The 25,502-nt window shown below is 39.4% G+C and overlaps 1 protein-coding gene across 9 annotated transcripts in view; it reads right to left on the bottom strand.

Annotated features, from left to right (window-relative positions):
• Positions 1-650: 650 nt before the first annotated feature.
• Positions 651-25,502, bottom strand: part of NRXN3 (neurexin 3) — a 1,573,300-nt gene continuing 1,548,448 nt past the window's right edge. For 7 of the 9 annotated variants that reach the window (XM_042943952.1, XM_042943953.1, XM_042943951.1 and 4 more), the window contains one exon: positions 651-2,954. In XM_042943952.1, the coding sequence (XP_042799886.1) occupies positions 2,029-2,954 (926 nt within the window). In that variant the 3' untranslated portion in view covers positions 651-2,028. The remainder of the gene's footprint in view (positions 2,955-25,502) is intronic. The other 2 variants (XM_042943958.1, XM_042943960.1) reach the window with 2 other exon arrangements.

Here is a 25,502-nt window from a genome sequence, read left to right as displayed (position 1 = left end):
CACATTAGTAAAGGCTACCATTGTTTAGATTGCGCTTTTTGCCCCATGTCTTTAAGGTATTTTTCAAAGTCAAATATTCATGCAACTTACAAAGACCAGCAAGAGTAGATTTCTAAATCTAAACAGCTGATTGATTTTCATCTGTACAAAAGAAATTGTATATATCCTACCCTCCAGAAGACATACTTCATTTTTGTGTGAATATTTGTCTTGCTTTGTCTCTTGCTTTTTGGATAGCTATGGCCACACAACCAGTTTATTGTTTTTCTGTACATTGTTTCCTCTTTTCAAAAAGAAAGACATACAACTGGAATATAAACCAAACAAACGGAAATAAACAAATAGAAAGGAAAGAACAGTTCTTAAAGCAGTATGTACATAGGTGGCTAAGGAATTATACCAGCAAAAATGTAGTAAAATATGTAAACAAAATCTGAGAAGATTGTTTATTCTCTTTGACACAGTTAACTGTGACAAAACTAAAACTCACACTTTCTTCACATTTTAAGGTTTACTTTTTGTTGTTTTGTTATTTTCTTTTAAAACAACATTCTCATTCCACTTCAAGACTTTAACAGTTTTCCTGTTTCAGTCATCCCATCAAACATACCATGATAAATATATCTGTATATATATTTATTTATATATATATTATACTATTAAATTCCTTTTTTTGTGTGTCACAGCAGCTTTATTCATTTATTATTTATTTGTTTTTAGAAAAGATGGGTGAAGGGAGATGTGAGCAAATGGAAGGACAGAGTTATCCGTAAGTGTCAGGCTACAAAATTAAACCACTATGAAAAACATCATGTTGGGGGTGGGGGAAGAACTATGTATTTTGCACTCTGTCATGCCATGTTTGGCTTGTGTGACCTTTTGTTGTTCCATCACACATTGAACTCCCCTATTGTCTGTTTTGATTCTTTAACAGACGATTAGTATTGTCTCATCTTTTTATATTTGCATGCATTTCAATCAGTCGCAGATCCAGCCCACCCCCTCTTCACCTTCCCTAGGAAAGGCTCTGTGTTAGTTTGTGGGGCTTTCTCCTTTACCACAATTTGGCTGGGCTAATGAACAGGAACAATATTGTTAAGTAAAGCCAATAGCTCTAATAAAACCAGCCCTAACCCCACCTATTCAGGGTTTGGGTGGCAAATTCTGCAATTAGATCCTGAGGGACCAGCTTTTCAAATCAATACTATCATCCATCATGTGATTTTGCTATGTGTTTCAGCAAAGTATCGTATAGGAAACAAACAACAGATTCTAGAAATACCACAACCTGATATGTAGAGTGAACACCATGGTAGCTTTTGAGTTCATATGGCAATAGTCTCTCTTATTTTTGTTTTCTGAGTTTTTTGTTTGTTTTTTCTTCTTATGTCCAGTCATTCTCAAAAAATAAACAAAAACCCAAAAGCCATTTTTTCCCCTCAGATCTTGAAAAGTTACACGTACACTGGCCAAAACCAGATAAGGGTGGGTTTTTTTGTTTGTTTGCTTTTGTTTTTCATTTTTTTTCATTTTTTTTTTTGTTTTTGTTTTTTACATAATTAAACCAAAAAAAAAAAAAAAGAAAAAAGAAAACATTGTTACAGATTGTTACAGTCAAGCTTCACAAACATCATTACAGACTCACTTGGAGTTATGGAACAAGTAAGCCATGAAGTCTTCTACCTTGGGTGAAAAGTCCTCAAGAGAAGGAAGCTTCCAAGTCCGCGAAAGTGGGGGAGCCATCTGGTTGCTCCAGAGCGCAAAGTGTGTGCTTTATGATACAGCAGGGCAGAAAGAATGTTCTGTCTCCGAGCGATGACTGAATCAAAGCAGCCATGGCTGAACGTTTTAGGTACATCTTTGTGTGTGTCCTTTTAAAAATGGTTTTCCCCACCATGGTCAAGGTACACCCCATCTCATAGTTGTAACAGTTCTGACATCTGTGAAACCTCGTTTTCCAAGTATTTATAGATTTCTATAGAAATAATTCTGTGTCATAAATTCACGTAATGATTGGCGGTGTCGTTTTTACACATAATACTCCTTGTCCTTGTTTTTCTGTTTCTTGTGGCCGCTCTTCGAGCTCTGCTGCTTCTCCTTGATGAGCGTGCCGTTGCTCTGGGCCGAGTTGCTGATGTAGTTCCGCGTCTCGTCCACTTGATAGGACCCCTCGTCCCTGTTCCTGTACTTGTACATGGCGTACAGGAGGATCAAGATGCAGAGGGCAGCAGCAGCCACAATGCCGACGACCATCCCTGTTGTACTGCTCGACTCCCGGATCACCTCTGAGGCCCCCGGAACCCGTCTGACTCCCGGCTCCGTGGGGTTTGCTGTGGGCACATTACGGAACATGGGGGAAGTAATTAGTGGGCTCTTCAGTTTGGTGCTGTCTAGCTCATAGGCAGTGGGCAACGGAAGCAAGACTATATCAGGCTGGGGTTTGAGATCACGGTTATTCATTTTGCCAGCTGGCAATTTGGGCACCATCCCAGACGAGGAGGAAGCTGTGAAGCGGATCAGCTCAGGGGACAAAGATGTGGTAGTAGTCCTACTAGTTTCGGAGACTTTGTTAGGTCTAAAGTCCTTGGATTCCCACTTGGGCGCATGTGCTTTGTAGCCACCTTCGAAGATTGAAGTGGAAAGACTCTTATCTGTTACCAAGGAGAAGGTGGTGTAAAAATCTTCATCATCAGTAGGGGGCAGGTTAGAGTCAAAGGTTTCCCCTGAGCCATACCCAGATATCACCAAGCCATCATCATCACAACCATCGCTGCCTTGGTCCGACAAGCAAGGTAACCCCGCCTCAGAGGTCATGGACAGGGAATCTTTGGTGGTCTCAATAATGGTGAGGAGGGGGCGAAAGGTAGGGGGGAGTGTAATGGAAGGTGCACGAGTAGCAATAGGAGGGGTAGCTAAAGGGTCTTCTACAAGAAGAGGGATAACTAATTCACCTCCTGGGATTGAAAAGAAAAAGAAAAACAGAATTAGTATATTTGTAGATACAATCCATAGTCATTCTCAGTGACTGTATTTGATTGATTAGGTATCACAGATTATCATAGAATGACCTATGTCCACACATGGATCCTTTCTTATTGTAGACTAACCATTCTAAGCTGATTTAGAGCCTATTATATGCCTCTTGCCACCGAAGTCTGAAATTCTTAGGTTTTTAAGATACTCTCAAGTAATTATTTAGATAGAATTCAAATACACTGATTCCAGGATCTGCTTACAGGATAATGGCATTCAATCATTCTATTGCAAAAACTGACAGGCTAGCAAAACTGTGTGTGTGTGTGTGTGTGTATACGTGCGTACATGCACATGCATGTGACTAATTTATGAACCCTAGCATTTCTTTATTCTCTTTTTGGGTTTCTATGTATTTGCTCCCATGAGGATGAGTATGACATATTCTCCAGGTCCCAGAGATCAAGATCAAGGAATGTAAAAGACCTTGTCTTTAGTATTTTAAGCTACTACCTTTTATTTAACATTTATGAAATTCAGTGTACATTTACTATATGCTAAGTAAAGGGAGCTCATAAGAGGTTAAAATGTTCATCTAACAAACTCATTCTGACTATCTTTTCCAGAAATTGCCCTATTAAATGACAACTCACCTTGCCTTGGTCTCACATTATGTTTATGCATTCCTTTTATGCTATATGCAATATATGCTGAGCTCAACACTAGATTTTTAAATACCCCGACTAGATACCCATGATGTACTGGAAATTTAGATTCAGAGATGTAGAGATAGCAAAGTGAGTTTTTAAAATCAGCGATTCTTATCCAAAATGGGAAAAATAAATTGATTTACCCACAGACCCTAGTTATTGCATTCCTGACCTGGACTAGGTCAGGAAAGACAGTGCAGAATAGTTCACTAAATCAGAGTGCCTTCAAATCATGGGGACCACAAATATTCTGTGGTGCTTACTTAATTGTAGGGCCAAGTTTGTTACTCATGTATGTAAGCAAGATAATCAGGGTCTTCTGTGTCTCTTTACAATGTTATTTTTCAAACAGAGAAAGAATCTCCAGAAGTTACAGTTCATGTCTCCTCATTGAATTTATTTCCAAAATGTATTGTTGTTTTAAAAAAAACACTGTAGCCGGGAGGGCATGATGTTTTCCTGTTTCAGATAGACAGCTGAGTTGCTAATATGATATTATTGTTGACGGCTTCTTTCTGAGCTGGGTCATTAAGCTCTCAGCCAGGTACAATGTTCTTGTCTGTTCTGCCCTCCACAGCAACTGCCCTGATGGGATGGTTGGTGTGAACGCTTGTTATCAGATGTGACTTTTGCTGAGGTACCCCTTATTGGTGACAAAGCCAGGCATGTGATAATATCCAAGTTCTAAGTGCACAAGTCTTTAGTTTACATGGTCTTCCCAGGTTCTTCCTATAAAGATGGACTCACAAATAAGAACTCTCCTGCTTAGCTTTCCATACCATGTGTCTTTAAACATTTCCCTGTGCCTCAGTTAGAACTGCTGCATGTAAACTGTCCAGATTTCAGGTGTGCTAAAGAGAAGGGCCTTCTAAGAGGAAAGCTATTGCATACCTTCAAAGCACCTGAGAAGAACCATTTGTACCCATTTCAGAAGTTTACTTCCTCCATATTTAGCCAATAACATTGTGTTATACAGAGAGAAACTGAGGTGGGGGAGGGTGGCAATAATGTACATGATGTGTATTATTTGGAAGGGATAATCATCTCTGTCCTACCTGATGATGTTACCATACGTAGCAAAATAAAACAACCTTTCTGAGAATTTCAGGATGATGTTTTGGGTTATGCTCTAACCCCAAACTTCTCTTCCAGTGCTGGGTGTTTCAAGCTATTGAGTAAAATGATCTTTGCAGATTCATCATCAGACTTGCTTTACTGGACCAGCATGTTTTTTTTTGTTTTTTTTTTTTTTACATTGTGAATATATATAATTCATATATCTTGCAACTGATTTAATGCATAATTTACAACTTTTTCTAGGTTTCATAAATGGGATTTGGAGCACAGTTCCCTAAAGGTAAGCCAGTACTAAAACTAACCCTGAGTTTCTCTCCTTATTCTTCTAGTGGGGTGGGGGTGGCAAGTGTTATATTTAAGGTGACCCATGGAAGAAGGCAGTGTGTAAGTAGAAAAGAGAAGGCAATGAGAAGAGAGATGAGATGGCCCATGCAATCTGTTTGAAGGTTCCCTAGAGATTACTCAGGGATGATTTTACTTTCCTTCAGAGAACAAGACAGGATTTTTTACCCATCCCACCTAGAACAAAGGTTTAGCACATGTGCTCTTTCCTGGCACAAATACTGACAGTATTTGTTCCTTAGGGAAATGATAAAAAATCCACTCCACATATATTAAGCAGAGAGGAAACTGGGGTAAAAGATCAGGAGTAACCGATGTGTTGAAAGGCAAAAGCCTGGTATGGATAACTTAAATATAAAGGCAAATTGTTAAGTAGTGTGCTGGTGTCCCTTTAAGTGAGATTAAGATTACTGTCTTCATGATTACAGAGTGGCATTCATTTGCAATTTTAGTGTACCATCTGTGACACCCAACTGCAGTCTTAAATTTGCCTCCTTCCCCCCGACCCCTTTTTTTTCAATCTAAAGCTTCTGCAGTGTCTTTGTTGTAAAAAATCTACAAAATCTACAAATTGCTCACTCTGCAGTTGAATCGCCCCCACTTTCTTTTGCTATTCACTTCTCAATTCAACACCTTTTAATCTTTCTCGTGTTAAAAAAAATAACTGAAAACCATCACTTTCATAATGAAGTGGAAGGAGAGTCCTAAAGCTCGCTTATTTATAAAGAGCTTCTAAAAGGTTGATGAGCCCCTAAGTGAAATGATAAGAGCTTATTTTCAAACCAAAAATGTTAGGTATGCTATTTTAGAGTTTAAACAAAAGAATGTGTCCAAATTACTAATCTTCAGTTTTCTTTGCCATTTTGTTATTAATCCTGGCAGCAGTGGTAGAAAATGATAAATGATGCCCCCTGTCAGGGAAATGTGAGCCCCAATTCCAGTGGGAGAACAGTAGAAGCTTTCATAATCCACCCCCTTTCCTGCCCTCTCAAGAAAATTGGAAGAGTGTCTTCAGCTTAAAAGGAAGTCAACTGGGATGCAGGAATTGTTGTTACAAATGGAAATTGGAGTAAAAATAGGTGGAAAATTTTAGAGAATAGTGCAAGGTGCCTGGGACAGGTGTGTGAGGGTGTATAATCTACTTTAATATCAAATTCCATCTTTAAGATTTAGGATGATTATATAGTGTCCTAGGGAATATGAGGGCACACATCCTTTGAGATGAGATGAGGGATGTATTTTTCCATGATTAGATCCTTAACAGAAATAACTTAGACTGTAGGAAGCTATTTAAGATGTTATGTTTGTTTTAATCCAAAGTGATTGTCCTCAGAAATGTTGGAGCAGCTATGTTTTTTTTCCCCAATGTCCAAAGACTATGGAGTCAGTGATCTACCAGATGTCTATGCTTATAAAGATTCATATTCATAGAAGCAGCAAGCCTAAAATCATAAGGGGTTACAGGCAGAGGGACAGAAACCCTGTAGGCCATCAACACCCTAATTTCCTGTTCCCTCCCCAGAATTTGTCTTTGGCTTGGAATAAGAACTATCTTTATTCCTTAACCTTAGCATTTTAAATCAGGAATATATACCCGTTTTTGACAGGGTTGTGCTTTTCTTTAAACTAGAGAGATCACTAGGGATATAAAAGGTCTATTTTAGCCCTGAAGGCTGCCCTGCTTTTTTGCTTTATGAGTGTATTTATAGATATATAATTCACGTGTCTAGGGCTGATATCCAGCAAAAGGGGCTCTCTGCCATCGAAAAAGACAGTGTATTAAAAATTTAATAGAACGCTTCTGAACTGTGAGAATTTCACAGGTGATAGTGAATGTAGTGGGTCATCTGAAAAAACAAGGGCAGCATGAAATTTCAATGTGGCTCCAACCTTTTCCTCTCTGGAGACATTCAAGTCTGAGAAGTTACAAAAATACCAAAACAATGACACTAAAGAGCCAGACTGAGAGAGGACACCATGCTCCAATTCCTTGAATTTATTTTATTTAGGTTCTTTACCTCATCTCTTATTTGCATGTTTCTAATTCATTACTGAGATATAGTCATGTAATACGGAAAAATCCTCCTTTTCCCCCATAAATTAGTTGTTGAATGACATTCACTTAATTACTTGGTGCCAAAGCAGTGTGTACTTGTAGCACATAAAGGTCCTGAAGTCTGCAATCATGAAATTCTTCTCCACTTTCAGGAAAAATTGCCATGGACAAACATGCCAAGTACCAGGGGAGAAGGCTCCAGAAAAACTCAAGGGGCTCAAAGGGGCTTAACTTACATTTTAGTAAGACGAGAATCTTGAGGTGGGGCATTTTTCCCCCTAGTTTGTCTGAAATGGATTTGATTCTGAAAGGCTACAGATTCGATTTTTCAACATATGCCCAGGTAAGATGAGACAAAGGCCCTGGATATCATTATACATTGTAAAATAAGGCATGCCCAGTAGAATTTTTCATTTCCTTATTGATTAAGGGCTTTGTCTCTAGAGCCACTCATACTCAGGTTAGCATCAGAGCTCTGTGGTTTACTAGCCATGTGAGTTCAGTGAAATTTCTTAAACTCTCTGTAAAATGTAAATAATAACACGTCTATCTCAAACACCAGTGTGAATAATAATGCATGTTAATGTTATTTATATGCATACTAAGTATTTAGCATAGAATCCATTGTTACTTCAAAATGCCAGTTAATAGTATTATTTCTATTAACATTTTGGGCCTATACATCATTGATCACTTTCTTCTGATCATTTTTTTAATGTAGTAGCCTCATGCTAGTACAAATATAATAATATAGGATCTAGGTTATTGGGGCTATTTTAAATGCAGCTTTGAAGAATGAACTAATTCAAAAAGCTTGTATTTAAAAAAATGATTAACCCTTTATTAAATTGACCAATGGATAGCTTCCTCAACAAAAATAAATTCTATTAGATAAAATAACACCCCATTTAGGAAGTTCTTAGTTTTAAACCCAAAATATCATCCAGCACATGAAACAATATAAAATCATATAAACTGAGGCAGAGAAAGCCCATTCATTAAAGCTACTGTGTTGGAAATACATCTATTACCCACCATTCAGTCGGATATTTCTGTAACAGTTTCAGATAACACTGTATCTGAAATTAAAGTGAAACAAGTAATCTGTTTATTTAAAAATGATACGGCCCTTCTTTTTTCTTAAAATGTTCATTTTGAAAGAGAATGAGAGAGTAAGAACATGAGTAGGGGAGGGGTAGGGAGAGAGAGACTCCCAGGCAGACAGAACCCTATGAGGGGTTCAGTCCCACCAAATGAACCTTGGGATCATGACTTGAGCCAAAATCGAGTTGTACAGTTAACCAACAGAGCCACCCAAGTGCTCCTGGTATATAGCACTCCTTACCTATCCATCTTATCTTTCCCAAAGTGCATAAGGCAACATTAATCCAAATACCTTTAACCTCAGGGGGTATTTTCACCTCTAAGGTCACACAAAATGGCAGTACTTACCTACCTGAAAGATTTCCTAAATAAAACTTTAGATGTTAAAATTATCATGTTTCTTCTTGGTAGGATCTTAGGATCCTTTTAAAGTTTACTTGATTAAATCCAGGAGAGAAATAGCAACTATTAAATGAAAGGGAAAAGAGGAGGGGGAGCAGAGAGAAGTTGGGGGGGGGGCGAGAAAGAGGGAGGGAGTGGGAGAGAGGCAGGGAGAGAATGGGCCAGAGGGAGAGAGAGAAAGAGGAAGGGAGGGAGGGAAGAGGAAAAGATGCTGGGAGGGAGAGGGCGAAAAGGAGGAAGGGAGGGAGAGAGAGAGGGACAAGGAAGGAGGTAAGAAGAGAAAGAAAGGCAGGGAGGGACACAGGGAGGGAAAGGCTGAGGGGGAGAGAAACAGGCTGGGAGGGAGGGAGAGAGGAGGGAGAAGCTGGGAGGGATGCAGGAAGGGAGAAGGAGAGACAGAATTGTGTGCTCTCTGTATATGAGTGTTTGTTTTCACCAGTAGTTAATTCTATACATTGAAAGCCATCATTATCACAGGATAATACCCTAGACACCTGGGATTCTTGATGCCTTCATTCTCAATAAAATCAATTTTGGAGTCTGCAGTGATGGTGGTGGCAAAATCCTGGATAACCAAACTCTACTATTGTCACTTGAGAGCACCTTAATTTCCCTTTGCTGAAGGAAAATACAATAAAGGACTGATTTCCCTGAATGCTTTCTAAGGAGTTAAATTAGGATGTATTACCACTGATAATACTTGGCGTTAACTTCTTTTCTTCTGGGGGTACAGGCCTCCCATAGGCTGTAACCAATTTAACATCCCACTGTAGAGCATATCATTATTCTCAAGGCTTTAAAGTTGGTTCAGGCAAAGAGGCTAGGCTTCCTTTGGATGATGAGAACAACTTACCCACCCCTTCTATGAACAGTAGAGTTCACATTGATTAGAAGCAATTCAGCACAAAACATAACAGTGAAAATTAAGCAGATAGGCACAAATAAAATATTTAATACTGTCTTCAAAAGCATATAGTAGAAAATAAAACTAACATCAAGGCCAAAGTAAACTAGAGGAAAGGAGAGCAAATAACATTCACAAGGCATTCACAGTATAAGGGCAGGGGAAAAAAAAAGTAAAAGCAAATTAAAAAAAAAAAAGGCTATTTTTGGAAAACAAAGAAAGCAGTCATTTCCATATAGATAAAATAACTTAAATGAAAAAAGCATACCATATTAATTTATAGTCAACTTACATCAACAAATTGCCCGCATGTTTTTTGGCATGAAAGAAAAATTTACAAAAGAAAGTTGTGTAAGAATGCTCTTGGACAAATAGGATTGCCACATTCTTGTAACTTGCTTTTTTGTTGTCATTTCTTAAAAAACTTTTGAGCAAAATGTCTAATTTTTCAAATATAATAATTTACAACAGAGGATGATACAGGGAGGCAACAACACATACATCCACACCACATAACATGAAAAGAAAAAAAATCTGCACTTTAACAAAGTTTTTCTCTGAGGGGCTTGGGAGGGCATCGATTTTCAATTTGAAATAATTCCGATTGCAGTGATTTAAAAAATTAAAAAAAAAAACCTGTTTACTTTTATAATTTGCCTTTAAAAATTCTCTGAATCTGGAGGGTTTTGAATGAACTTCTGCACTGTTATAGGTTCTCAGATATATATTTGTCTTTTAAATATTTTTGTCTTTTTGACAAGTTTTAGATTTAAGGGGATGGATGGCAGCACATAAATTTGAACAATGCTAAGGGAAGGGAAGTGTGGGGAGGAGGGATGCAGAGAGGGCAGGGTCATATTTATGAGTGTACAACACAAGAGATGAAGATGATGGGGGTGAAAGTGTAAGTGAGTCGCCATGTCCATGTAAGGGCGGCACGGAGTGATCTAGCTGCATTAGAGCTTCTGGCTGTAAGGAAGGGATGGGCAATATACAAAAACAAATGAGCCTACACATGCCCATCTACAGAAATAAAGAACAGAACTCTAACACAATCTCACACACCCTAAGCTGCAACTTCTTCAACATGCAATTACTCCAAAAATCATTACAGTTTCATTAAAGAGTTTCAAATAATAAAAACAGTTAAACTTTTTTTCCTACTAAAAGTCGCCAAAATACATAAAATAATAATACTAATAATAATGACCAAAAGATTAAAAGCAAAAACAAGAAGACTAGATTTATGCATTCAAGTTGAACAACTTCACCGGCAGCCACACAGCCCCATCTAGAGTTAGGGGAGAGGGTTGGAGACTAGCAGAGGTGATGGAGAGGCAAAAGTGTACAGGGAGCCCACTTGCTGGGTTACTAGTCACTTCCTTATAGAGAAATGGTTCTGTCTGTATGACATCATCCACGTTCTCCCTGCCACCCATGGGTGCACGGGATTCCCAATGAGAAGGCGCTAATTTGAGAGATGTGGATGTGGGGATTCTGCGGCTGAAGTTGTTCCACATTTAAAGAGGGAGTGGGGGAAAATTGCAGAAAACAATTCATAACTTTTGTCTCATAATTTTGGATAAAACCAAATCTAAAGTTAAAGATCTAGCAATCAAAAGAAACATATTGATATATATATATAGATAGATATAGTACAAAAAGCACTTAATTCCCAAACAAAAAGGGAGAAAAGAACCAAAAAGTTTAAAGGAAAAAGGATTTCACAGACTTTCAGAGATGAACAACCAGATGCACACGCTGAGGAGGCACAGACAGAGCAGTCAGGGGACACTTTTTTTTTGCTTTTTGTTTTCTGGCTTGTTGATTCCCCTTTTGGTGATAGCCAAAATTAAAAACAAATTTTGCATTTCCTTTAAAAATGAATTTTGCATTTTTTTAAAAAAGTTTTGGTTTCGCTTTTCTTTAAAAAAAATAAAAAGGGCGTGCAGTCTGGATGTACGTCATAAGTAGACATTTGAAAGAGAAGAAAGTGGCTAAGACTGACAAATGGGTAATCTTCTATTAGCCTTTAACTGTAGGAATGTTAATCAAGTTAATACATGCTTAAAGTAAGTTGCATTTAGGGAAAATAGAAAAACAGAACAGCAAGCTGGGGTTGGGGAGAGGTCAGCAAGACAAAACTGATTTGGGGGTGGGAGGAAAGTACTAGACTTAGTTTCATGCCTTTCCAGTAGGGGCAAAGGGCATCCCAAGGCTTCCTGCCAATTATAAGAAGGAAAGCTTGTGCCTATGTATATGCATGTTGGGGGCTGAAGTGGAGACTGTAGTGATAGGAAGTGAAATAAAAAATATACATGGGTTCATGGGATCTGTTCTAGAAAGCTTATCCCATATTCATTCACAGACCTACAAGGCATATTTTGTAAGTCATAGAGAGGATATAATTGCAGTGTTCCATATGATTTTCTTGGGTTTTGCCACATTGCCGGGGTATCATCAGTGACAACAGAGTGTTCATAAAATGAGCCTGATAAATGGGATAGCATGAGTGCGTGTGTGTGTGTGTATTCCACGCACGCTATTCCGTTTATCAGGCTCACACCCTCTCTACTCCGAAGAACACAGCGGCACAGGGTCAGTATCTGTAGAGTACAGAATAGATAGGAAATGAGCATGGTATATTCAAACTGCATTGGGGGAAACTATACTATCTCCAGTCTTCTAGAGATCATGTGGGAAACAGATGTTCCATTCAATCTCTATTGAGAAAGATGGAAAAGAGAGAGGGAGAGGAGGAAGGTGAGGGGCAAGGAGAAGGGAGAGTGTTGGAGTAGGTGTTGTGTGTGTGTGTGTGTGTGTGTGTATGTGCGTGGAAGGAGTTTTTAGAAATGGCCTCGGCCTCTACTGGAAGAGATCCCGAGAGTTATAGTCAATACTATATCCCTATGAGAATATTAATGTCCAACCAAGGACTGGGAAACCCAGGTCGGCAAACCACAAAGGTGAGACACTTGAGAGCACCTGGTTCTGACACAATCTTAGTCACTCCTGAGAACTTTGCTGGGTGACTTTCACGAAAAGGAATAAATTGTGAGGATGAGTTAGACTTTTGCCCCCTATGAGACGCCCCTTTTATTATTTTATTTTAAAATAAGTATAATAACGTGTCCCCATGGGTCAGTCCGTACCAAGATTTTTAGTCTCTGGTTTAATAATGTTAATCATTATAGTAGGAACTTCACAAAGGACGGCTGGGAGGTTGCAGAAGGAGGGAAAAAACATCCCAATAATATAGGAAGAGAAAAACCCTTGGTGCACTGATTTTTTTGAATACTTATACTTTTAACAATGAATTGTATTGTATGAGAAGACTCTATAAATGCTCATATGGCCTCACAAGGTATCAAGTGACTTCTTTACAACAAAGTTGGTTTTGATAATATTCAGATAGGCTGTTTTTTGTTTCATAGGCAATTTTTTTAAAAGTAGGCTCCACACCCAGAGTGGAGCCCAGTGTGGGGCTTGAAGTCACAACCCTGAGAACAAGACCTGAGCTGAGATCAAGAGTCAGATGTTCAACCAACTAAGGAACCCAGGTGCCCGTAGGCAACTTTTTAAAGTGTGAAACATACTGGACTAAGTACGAGACTTAAAGAATAAGAGACTTCCAGTATATACATACTCCTGGATAACAAGAGGTGTCAAGAGGTGTTTTGAGAAGATCTATCATAATTTGGGTAATTTACCTATTTCAAAATAGCTTTTTTTAAAACTCATACAAGTAGGACACCATTAACATTCTGGAAATCACCGGTTTAAACAGTTGAACATAGTAAAATTTGGGGTTGTCACTTTGCAAATAAAATATGTATTTTTTAAACCCATGGAAGCCATAGTTTCAAATGAAGCCAACACAGCCTGAATATAGGGCACATACATGCTTATAAGTCAGCCATCAGTTACATACACAAAGCTTGTTTGATTTTTAATGTAAGATACAAAGTAATATTGCTAGTAGCTCATAATTATGTCCCAGGTTTATTTTAATCTTTCATTAGCTATGTGTGTTAGGTTTTATTATCAATAACTACATGGTTCTCCACCTATGCCTCTACATGGTGAGTGTTAAGAATGCTTTAGAATGATGCTTGCCATTGAGAACAAATAATACAATACTTTGACTTGAAACAGCATATTTTGATGCAACCATTTGTATCCCACCATGTCCAAATAACCTGTCTAAATGTAAAGTCAAACTTTTAAAAACATCAAATGCAATAAGACAGAATTACATTGATCAGGATTCACCTTGGGGAATGCACTTATTAAAAAAAAATTGTTTTCTAAACTGCCTCGAGTTGGGCTTGACACATTCAAAAGACATGATCAGGTAACTCAAGCTACAGACCCACCTTTTTGGGAGAGTGGATCCTGCTGTCTAAGGGACATTGTCTTCAGTGTGTACAAGTGAGGTCCAAGAGGAGGCCCAAATGAACTACTTTGTATAACTGTAAATATTTTAAGTTTCTGAGGGAAAACAGTGGAGAAAGGAAGGAAAAGGAAACCTTCTTGGGAATCTGAGTGCAATTCCAGGGAAAGACTTGAAACATTACAAGTAGGGTGGGCTAAGAGAGAAGTTTGGAGAACAAATACTTCCTGAGGATTTCAAGGTTTTTTTTGAATTAGGTATGTCAGGTAAATATCCTCATCTGTCCCTCCTTTGAAAGATACAAAAACATTTCACTGATTGCTATTTTTATATGTCCACAAGAAGAAGGGAGGGATTCTTCTGGGAGAACCAATGGCTCAGTTCTGAATCATGGTTTGGACTAGAATAAAAATGGAGACTCTGAGAATGGATATGGAATCCAGGAAGGTGGGGATGGCTGCCACCTGTGTCATAAAATGAGTCCTGCATATACTCGGGACTTCTCACAACCTCTTCCTCAAGACATGAGTGATGCTCAAGGAAGGGGTGAAGAAGCCTGCTTTGTACATGGTATTTATTTCTAGATAAAAAGTTTAGTGGATTCAGAGAGGGAAGATGGCGGCGTAGGAGGACGCTGGGCTCACCACACGTCCTGCTGATCACTTAGATTCCACCTACACCTGCCTCAATAACCCAGAAAACCGCCAGAGGATTAGCAGAACGGAGTCTCCGGAGCCAAGCGCAGACGAGAGGCCCACGGAAGAGGGTAGGAAGGGCGGCGAGGCGGTGCGCGCTCCACGGACTGGCGGGAGGGAGCCGGGGCGGAGGGGCGGCTCGCCGGCCAAGCAGAGCCCCCGAGTCCGGCTGGCAAAAGCGGAGGGGCCTGACAGACTGTGTTCCGACAGCAAGCGCGACTTAGCGTCTGGGAGGTCATAAGTTAACAGCTCTGCTCAGAAAGCGGGAAGGTTGGAGGACAAAGGGAGGGAGAGCTGCTGAGCCCCTGGACGACAGAGCTCAGCTTGGTGGGGAACAAAGGCGCTCGCCAGCGCCATCTCCTCTGCCCATCCCCCAGCCAAAATCCCAAAGGGAACCAGTTCCTGCCAGGGAACTTGCTCGCTCCGCGCAAACACCCAACTCTGTGCTTCTGCGGAGCCAAACCTCCGGCAGCGAATCTGACTCCCTCCCGCTGCCACAGGGCCCCTCCTGAAGTGGATCACCTAAGGAGAAGCGAGCTAAGCCTGCCCCTCCTGCCCCCATGCACCGTGCCTACCCACCCCAGCTAATACGCCAGATCCCCAGCATCACAAGCCTGGCAGTGTGCAAGTAGCCCAGACAGGCCACGCCACCCCACAGTGAATCCCGCCCCTAGGAGAGGGGAAGAGAAGGCACACACCAGTCTGACTGTGGCCCCAGCAGTGGGCTGGGGGCAGACATCAGGTAGGACTGCGGCCCCGCCCACCAACTCCAGTTATACACCACAGCACAGGGGAAGTGCCCTGCAGGTCCTCACCACTCCACGGACTATCCAAAATGACAAAATGGAAGAATTCCCCTCAAAAGAATCTCCAGGAAATAACAACAGCTAATGAACTGATCAAAAAGGATTTAAATAATATAACAGATAGTGAATTTAGAATAATAGTCATAAAATTAATCGCTGGGCTTGAAAACAGTATAGAGGACAGCAGAGAATCTCTTGCTACAGAGATCAAGGGACTAAGGAACAGTCACGAGGAGCTGAAAAGCGCTTTAAACGAAATGCAAAACAAAATGGAAACGACGACAGCTTGGATTGAAGAGGCAGAGGAGAGAATAGGTGAACTAGAAGATAAAGTTATGGAAAAAGAGGAAGCTGAGAGAAAGAGAGATAAAAAAATCCAGGAGTATGAGGGGAAAATTAGAGAACTAAGTGATACACTAAAAAGAAATAATAGACGCATAATTGGTATCCCAGAGGAGGAAGAGAGAGGGAAAGGTGCTGAAGGGGTACTTGAAGAAATTATAGCTGAGAACTTCCCTGACCTGGGGAAGGAAAAAGGCATTGAAATCCAAGAGGCACAGAGAACTCCCTTCAGACGTAACTTGAATCGATCTTCTGCATGACATATCATAGTGAAACTGGCAAAATACAAGGATAAAGAGAAAATTCTGAAAGCAGCAAGGGATAAACGTGCCCTCACATATAAAGGGAGACCTATAAGACTCGTGACGGATCTCTCTTTTGAAACTTGGCAGGCCAGAAAGGATTGGCACGATATCTTCAGTGTGCTAAACAGAAAAAATATGCAGCCGAGAATCCTTTATCCAGCAAGTCTGTCATTTAGAATAGAAGGAGAGATAAAGGTCTTCCCAAACAAACAAAAACTGAAGGAATTTGTCACCACTAAACCAGCCCTACAAGAGATCCTAAGGGGGATCCTGTGAGACAAAGTACCAGAGACATCGCTACAAGCATAAAACATACAGACATCACAATGACTCTAAACCCACATCTTTCTATAATAACACTGAATGTAAATGGATTAAATGCGCCAACCAAAAGACATAGGTATCAGAATGGATAAAAAAACAAGACCCATCTATTTGCTGTCTACAAGAGACTCATTTTAGATCTGAGGACACCTTTAGATTGAGAGTGAGGGGATGGAGAACTATTTATCATGCTACTGGAAGCCAAAAGAAAGCTGGAGTAGCCATACTTATATCAGACAAACTAGACTTTAAATTAAAGGCTGTAACAAGAGATGAAGAAGGGCATTATATAATAATTACAGGGTCTATCCATCAGGAAGAGCTAACAATTATAAATGTCTATGCGCTGAACACCGGAGCCCCCAAATATATAAAACAATTACTCATAAACATAAGCAACCTTATTGATAAGAATGTGGTAATTGCAGGGGACTTTAACACCCCACTTACAGAAATGGATAGATCATCTAGACACACGGTCAATAAAGAAACAAGGGCCCTGAATGATACATTGGATCAGATGGACTTGACAGATATATTTAGAACTCTGCATCCCAAAGCAACAGAATATACTTTCTTCTCGAGTGCACATGGAACATTCTCCAAGATAGATCACATACTGGGTCACAAAACAGCCCTTCATAAGTTTACAAGAATTGAAATTATACCATGCATACTTTCAGACCACAATGCTATGAAGCTTGAAATCAACCACAGGAAAAAGTCTGGAAAACCTCCAAAAGCATGGAGGTTAAAGAACACCCTACTAAAGAATGAATGGGTCAACCAGGCAATTAGAGAAGAAATTAAAAAATATATGGAAACAAACAAAAATGAAAATACAACAATCCAAACGCTTTGGGACGCAGCGAAGGCAGTCCTGAGAGGAAAATACATTGCAATCCAGGCCTATCTCAAGAAACAAGAAAAATCCCAAATACAAAATCTAACAGCACACCTAAAGGAAATAGAAGCAGAACAGCAAAGGCAGCCTCAACCCAGCAGAAGAAGAGAAATAATAAAGATCAAGGCAGAGATAAACTATATAGAATCTAAAAAAACTGTAGAGCAGATCAACGAAACCAAGAGTTGGTTTTTTGAAAAAATAAACAAAATTGACAAACCTCTAGCCAGGCTTCTCAAAAAGAAAAGGGAGATGACCCAAATAGATAAAATCATGAATGAAAATGGAATTATTACAACCAATCCCTCAGAGATACAAACAATTATCAGGGAATACTATGAAAAATTATATGCCAACAAATTGGACAACCTGGAAGAAATGGACAAATTCCTAAACGCCCACACTCTTCCAAAACTCAATCAGGAGGAAATAGAAAGCTTGAACAGACCCATAACCAGCGAAGAAATTGAATCAGTTATCAAAAATCTCCCAACAAATAAGAGTCCAGGACCCGATGGCTTCCCAGGGGAGTTCTACCAGACGTTTAAAGCAGAGATAATACCTATTCTTCTCAAGCTATTCCAAGAAATAGAAAGGGAAGGAAAACTTCCAGACTCATTCTATGAAGCCAGTATTACTTTGATTCCTAAACCAGACAGAGACCCAGTAAAAAAAGAGAACTACAGGCCAATATCCCTGATGAATATGGATGCAAAAATTCTCAATAAGATACTAGCAAATCCAATTCAATGGCATATAAAAAGAATTATTCACCATGATCAAGTGGGATTCATTCCTGGGATGCAGGGCTGGTTCAACATTCGCAAATCAATCAATGTGATACATCACATTAACAAAAAAAAAAGAGAAGAATCATATGATCCTGTCAATCGATGCAGAAAAGGCCTTTGACAAAATCCAGCACCTTTTCTTAATGAAAACCCTTGAGAAAGTCGGGATAGAAGGAACATACTTAAAGATCATAAAAGCCATTTATGAAAAGCCCACAGCTAACATCATCCTCAACGGGGAAAAACTGAGTGCTTTTTCCCTGAGATCAGGAACACGACAGGGATGCCCACTCTCACCGCTGTTGTTTAACATAGTGCTGGAAGTTCTAGCATCAGCAATCAGACAAGAAAAGGAAATCAAAGTCATCCAAATTGGCAAAGATGAAGTCAGGCTTTCGCTTTTTGCAGATGACATGATATTATACATGGAAAATCCGATAGACTCCACCAAAAGTCTGCTAGAACTGATACATGAATTCAGCAAAGTTGCAGGATACAAAATCAATGTACAGAAATTAGTTGCATTCTTATATACTAACAATGAAACAACAGAAAGACAAATAAAGAAACTGATCCCATTCACAATTGCACCAAGAAGCATAAAATACCTAAGGATAAATCTAACCAAAGATGTAAAAGATCTGTATGCTGAAAACTATAGAAAGCTTATGAAGGTAATTGAAGAAGATTTAAAGAAATGGAAAGACATTCCCTGCTCATGGATTGGAAGAATAAATATTGTCAAAATGTCAATACTACCCAAAGCTATCTACACATTCAATGCAATCCCAATCAAAAGTGCACCAGCATTCTTCTCGAAACTAGAACAAGCAATCCTAAAATTCATATGGAACCACAAAAGGCCCCGAATAGCCAAAGTAATTTTGAAGAAGAAGACCAAAGCAGGAGGCATCACAATCCCAGACTTTAGCCTCTACTACAAAGCTGTCATCATCAAGACAGCATGGTATTGGCACAAAAACAGACACATAGACCAATGGAATAGAATAGAAACCCCAGAACTAGACCCACAAACGTATGGCCAACTCATCTTTGACAACGCAGGAAAGAACACCCAATGGAAAAAAGACAGTCTCTTTAACAAATGGGCCTGGGAGAACTGGACAGCAACATGCAGAAGGTTGAAACTAGACCACTTTCTCACGCCATTCACAAAAATAAACTCAAAATGGATAAAGGACCTGAATGTGAGACAGGAAACCATCAAAACCTTAGAGGTGAAAGCAGGAAAAGACCTCTCTGACCTCAGCCGTAGCAATCTCTTACTCGACACATCCCCAAAGGCAATGGAATTAAAAGCAAAAGTGAATTACTGGGACCTTATGAAGATAAAAAGCTTCTGCACAGCAAAGGAAACAACCAACAAAACTAAGAGGCAACCAACGGAATGGGAAAAGATATTTGCAAATGACATATCGGACAAAGGGCTAGTATCCACAATCTATAAAGAGCTCACCAAACTCCACACCCGAAAAACAAATAACCCAGTGGAGAAATGGGCAGAAAACATGAATGGACACTTCTCTAAAGAAGACATCCGGATGGCCAACAAGCACATGAAAAGATGTTCAATGTCGCTCCTTATCAGGGAAATACAAATCAAAACCACACTCAGATATCACCTCACGCCAGTCAGAGTGGCCAAAATGAACAAATCAGGAGACTATAGATGCCAGAGAGGATGTGGAGAAACAGGAACCCTCTTGCACTGTTGGTGGGAATGCAAATTGGTGCAGCCGCTCTGGAAAGCAGTGTGGAGGTTCCTTAGAAAATTAAAAATAGACCTACCCTATGACCCAGCAATAACACTGCTAGGAATTTATCCAAGGGATACAGGAGTACTGATGCATAGGGGCACTTGTACCCCAATGTTTATAGCAGCACTCTCAACAATAGCCAAATTATGGAAAGAGCCTAAATGTCCATCAACTGACGAATGGATAAAGAAATTGTGGTTTATATACACAATGGAATACTACGTGGCAATGAGAAAAAATGAAATATGGCCCTTTGTAGCAACGTGGATGGAACTGGAGAGTGTGATGCTAAGTGAAATAAGCCATACAGAGACAGATACCATATGGTTTCACTCTTATGTGGATCCTGAGAAACTTAACAGAAATCCATGGGGGAGGGGAAGGAAAAAAAAAAAAGAGGTTAGAGTGGGAGAGAGCCAAAGCATAAGAGACTGTTAAAAACTGAGAACAAACTGAGGGTTGATGGGGGGTGGGAGGGAGGGGAGGGTGGGTGATGGGTATTGAGGAGGGCACCTTTTGGGATGAGCACTGGGTGTTGTATGGAAACCAATTTGACAATAAATTTCATATATTAAAAAAAAAAAAAAGTTTAGTATTTTCTTTTTAATGGTGAACAAAAATGCCCCCAGTAAAAAGTTTACATACTATATGTTCCCAAACTCAGTTTCCACACATTATTATAGTAGAGAGGGAGAGACAGAAAAATTAAGCCTCCATAATGGAAAAGGGAGTCCAGGACACCATCAAGCTCAATACTCAGAACTGTATTTCTATATTAATGATCTGCTTGCCTGATTTAGAGTAATTTTTCATACTTAAGTAGATGAGAATGGATAAAACATCACAAAGACTAGTATTACGTTTTAAAAACTGCTAAGATAGAACATTTAGATGTGGAAGGACATTAACTTAATGACTTCTTTCCCTACATTCACATAACCCTTAACTTGCACCTTAATTCAGTCCTATCACCTCCATTCTTCTTTGTGAACCTGTGTGCTGCACAGATTTCTACTGACTCCAACACTCCATCGCATTCAACTTGTTTTCCTCTTAATCTCAACAAGACTATAAGAACTTTAGCACAAGTGTAGATTTTTTTTATCTTTATTTGCCTACCAACCAGGATACTAATCACCAATCATTTATTGAATGAACTAATGAAGGAGTAAATTAGTTAATATATTCAATTGCTCATTTTTTTTTACCCTGACACTAGGCTACAGCTTCTATAAAGGCATTAAAATCATGCTTCACCACCATGGCTTGCCTTGTGCCTGGAATGTAATATATGGGATAGAGATGTTAGGGTCAGGAGGCCTAAGTCCCAGTCTTGGATGTACTGACCACTGTTATTAGTTTGTTGAGACATTGAACAAATCAGTTAACTTCCCTGAGTAAGTTTCCTCAGATGTAATAGGGAGATTGTGATGTCTGGTCAATTAACCCACCTCACAGGGTAAGTTTGTATGACTAATGAGAATTTGAATGTGAAAGTGCTTACAAATTCTAAAGGGCTTTTCAAATGTTTGCTACTGTTGTTTTCAAAGCTGGCACCATAGCATCAGCTGTAAAATTCGGGTTTCATATTCAACAGAGGAGGCTGAGTCCCTGAAAGTTGAAATCAGATGCTAGAACATCTACTTCAGCATCAAACAAATAACCTCAATCCAAAACCTTAACCCAAACAGCCATTGTTACTACTTCTGTTGAACCCATGTCTCTACCCCTCCGATAATGCTAAGTTCCTAAAGCATGATTAGTTCATCTTTAATGGTGAAGTTTTATTATTTCTGCATGTAATTTTATAATTATTTTACCCTTCGTGTGGGTTAGAATTACCTGCTGAAGTGCTCTTATTTAGATACATTTTCATAAGAACATATTTATTTAGTGGCAGGAGCACAGACCTGGAAGTGAGCTCTTGTCCCCTAGCAAACCAGGTGACTTGAGTCAAGTCACTTGCTCTTCACTCCCTTAAATCCCTTGGAGACACATATCTTAGTAGACATCAGAACTGGAGGGTAAGATGAGGATGTGAGGGAACAGAGGGTCAAGGTAGTATTTTAGTTCCTTCCTCTCAAAAGTGTTAATACACTAAGACACACAAAAGGAAAACTCAATTAAGAAACTTTGAGGAATCACTATTTTCATTTTGTTTTAATGTTAATCAGGTATTAGTCTAAGTAAGCCTTTCTTCACTCAGGATATTAAAAGTTCCCTGATTCACAAGCTGAATCGGTAGGCTTATTTTGTGTTTCTTAATCTGTCTAGCATCGAGCAGGACACACCATAGGTATTAAGTGCACATGTGTTGAATTAAACCATAAAAAATAGAACAGCTTGCAACACTTGGATCTCTGCTTTGTGAAGTGGGTGGAATTCAAAAAAGCTATCCTTGCTGGCACTAGTTTCTTTAATTAAGAGCCAATATATTTATGAAGTGCACCAATGAGAAAGAGCGTATAAATAGGGCTCAAAGCCATGAACTCAGCAACTGCTCTCCTGCTCTTAGCCTTGCCTCCGTGTAGATTTGTAGGACTAATACATGCATATAGCTCATTATTTGCAAATGATTATGTCCTTGGAATACTATTAAAGTTCAAGACAGTTGGTAATATAAATACTTATTTTATCAACATAAAGAGTCACCTGTGTGCCAGTCAGAAAAATGAAAGCCCTGTCTGAAATATTTTGTTCTAATAGCTTGACTAGCCCAAGATTCCTCCTCATTTCCTCCTCTATTTCTCAGCCTTTTGGCTGGCCCCAGGCTTGGCCCTGGGCTGCTTTAATTTTGGGGGTGATCCCATCTAGTCCCTTGGCTATACATGCCTACCATCTATATGACTATGATTTCCTGTTCACCTCCCCTACCCCCGCCTCCAGTCAGAATTCCAGTTTCCCATCTTCAACCGCCTACTCAACATTTCTACTTTGATATCTAAGAGGCTCCTCAAATTCAAAAAGGCTAAAACAGAACCTTGGCTTTTATTTGCCTACTAAACTTGTACCTCCCCTAGGATTTCCCATCTCTTTGGTCTGACTCACATTACAGACCCTAAATTCGTCATCTACTTGAGCCCCTTCCCCAACTCACCTCCACATATCAATGTACCAGGAAATTCTATTGACTCTACTCTGGCAACAATTCCTCACATGTCTACTTTTTCCAATGCCATAAACCACCATAATTCCTTGCTTGTAGCCTCCCAAATGATCTCTCCATCTCCACTATTCACTTCCGAAAATCCATTCTCCCTAACAAGCTAAAGTGCTCTTTAAAAGGTATGTACTATAAATCAGATCAAGTCAGTTTCTTGCTTAAAATCTTCAAAGGTTTTCCCAAATCAAAACTCTGTATGCTGACCCTCTGTGAAAGTGCCCTGTGACCTGCCAGCTGCCTACTATTACTCCCATGTCATCTCCTACAGATCCCTTATAGCACGTCTGGCCCAGGATGTCTCAGACTCTGGCCATACAATCTAACTTCCCTTCCAGAAACACTCCTTTCCTTGCTCTCTGCCTGGCTAGTTTCTTCCAGGGGGTTGGGTCTCTCTTCTAATTTTATTCTTCCAAGAGGCCTTCTGTGACTTCCACAGTAAAGTAGCAATATGTTCACTAACTGATTTTGATTCTCTACATAGCTGACTCTTACCCATTTATTTTTGTTCAGTCCTCCCTCGTTGGAAGATAAGCTCCATGAGAACAAAGACTTTGTCCTGTTCTCCACTATACTTAGAGCAGAGCTGGACATAGTAAGAACTTAGAAAATCACTGCTGAATGATTTTACTCAGTGACATCATTCCTGAGTGCAGGCACTGAGTAAATGTTTTGTAAACTAACTATTGAGACATTACATTCCCTATTCTGTTTTGTTTTCTTCTACTCCTCTCTAAACCATATGGGATTTCCTTGAGTTCTAGTTAGCAATTCCAATGCAAATTGGATCTTCTCATCCACAGCTGGCTTAAAAAGCCTTCTGAAAAAATACAGCACTAACTCATTCTCCCTTTCATAAACTGGTGCTGGGATGTTTATTAAAAACTCAGGCCTTCCTTTGCAGTTGTGAAAGCTAAAGATAAAATAAACAGAGTATTCATCCCTAGAGTTGCCAAACTTTGATGCTTGTCTTTAGGCAATAGGAAGGAATGGGCCAAACAAATTATCAGTGGGAGGAATGGTGACCAGGGTAGTAATAATGTACTCGGTTATCTTTGCCTCCTGTGGCCCTGCAGCCCCTGACAGCAGAATCTGGCAGCTGTAGGACCTGTCTCCTGAACTGGTACCATGACACTTTATGACTGTGTTTATAGAGTAATAAATTATTCAAGAAGGTTTATTTTGCTTCTGTTGTCCACAAAAGCTCATTTACTCTGTCATTATGACCAGAAATCTGACTGTTTTCTTTGTCCCAGAGTTTCTATGGGTGGTAGCAGCTGGGCATCCTAACCTATTACCTCCTCTCCACGGACCCCTTACATTCTCTAAGTTGTCCATGAGACATAGCTGAACCTGAAAACACATTACGCTAAAACTCACTGTATCCTGAAATCACCCTTTTTTCCTTTAAAATGTATCTTCATTGTAAGGAATGCACAATGTTCATAAATCAACACCACTGAGGCATTTTTGTATTCAGTGGAAACTAGTACTATGCAAACAAGATGAAGAGCTTGCCCAAAACTCATACACATCATCAAGATGCTGTACTATGACTACATGGCTTTGACTGTGTCTGACCTGAGCCTCCAAGGGAAGACTGCAGAGATGCTTGCATGGCCAAGACACATATCATGAGATTATTCTTAGTTTTTGTGAACTAAATTCCTGTAGATTAGGGAAGGAGCTATACGAAATTCCGTAGTCATTGTAAAAACTCAATGCATACAAGCCTGTAGATTAGTAAAGATAGACGCTTAGGGACAAATGCATATGATCAAATGATGAAGATAGTGATTTCCTTGCAAATATGAGGAAAGAGAAGGAAAATATGAATTGAAATTATATAGTTTAAACACTAATCAGAAGCCTACTTCTGGAAGGAGTTGTTCTTAAGAGGTATTGAAAACTTATTCTCTGCCAGACATTATTTTGAATGCTTTAGATATTTTATTTCAGTGAATCTTTATAATTATATCTTACATATCAGTAAATTTGGGCTGAAAGAAGTTAATTTCCCTAAAATTATATAACTGGAAAGGTGAATAGGCATGAATGGACCAAATTCTATCTGTTTTTACATTAAACTACAATGCAATCCTTTAACAGAATGTTTTTTAGTATTTGGTTCTCAGTGAGTATGAGAAATTACAAACAAGCTACTCTTTAGACACAAAAACAACTTCTGCAGGAGATCCCAGGAACTCTACAGATTTATTTCAAACTCTTATGCCTTTGAAACTACTATTGCACACTGAGATATTCAGAGGGGCTCTGAGGGGTTTTTGTTGGTGTTGTCCTTTTTTTTTTTTTCTTTGTTGTTGTTTAGTTTGTTTGTTTGTTGTTGTTGTTGTTGTTTGTGCAACTTTAGGTCACCTAAAACTCTCTGGTCTTAAACACGGAACTAGTTGCTCCATGAAAGCAAACTGGGAAAGT

Source organism: Panthera leo, chromosome B3 (genome assembly GCF_018350215.1).
Source record: "Panthera leo isolate Ple1 chromosome B3, P.leo_Ple1_pat1.1, whole genome shotgun sequence".
NCBI classification, from domain to species: Eukaryota; Metazoa; Chordata; class Mammalia; order Carnivora; family Felidae; genus Panthera; species Panthera leo.
This window is presented reverse-complemented; position numbering and strand designations above follow the sequence as displayed.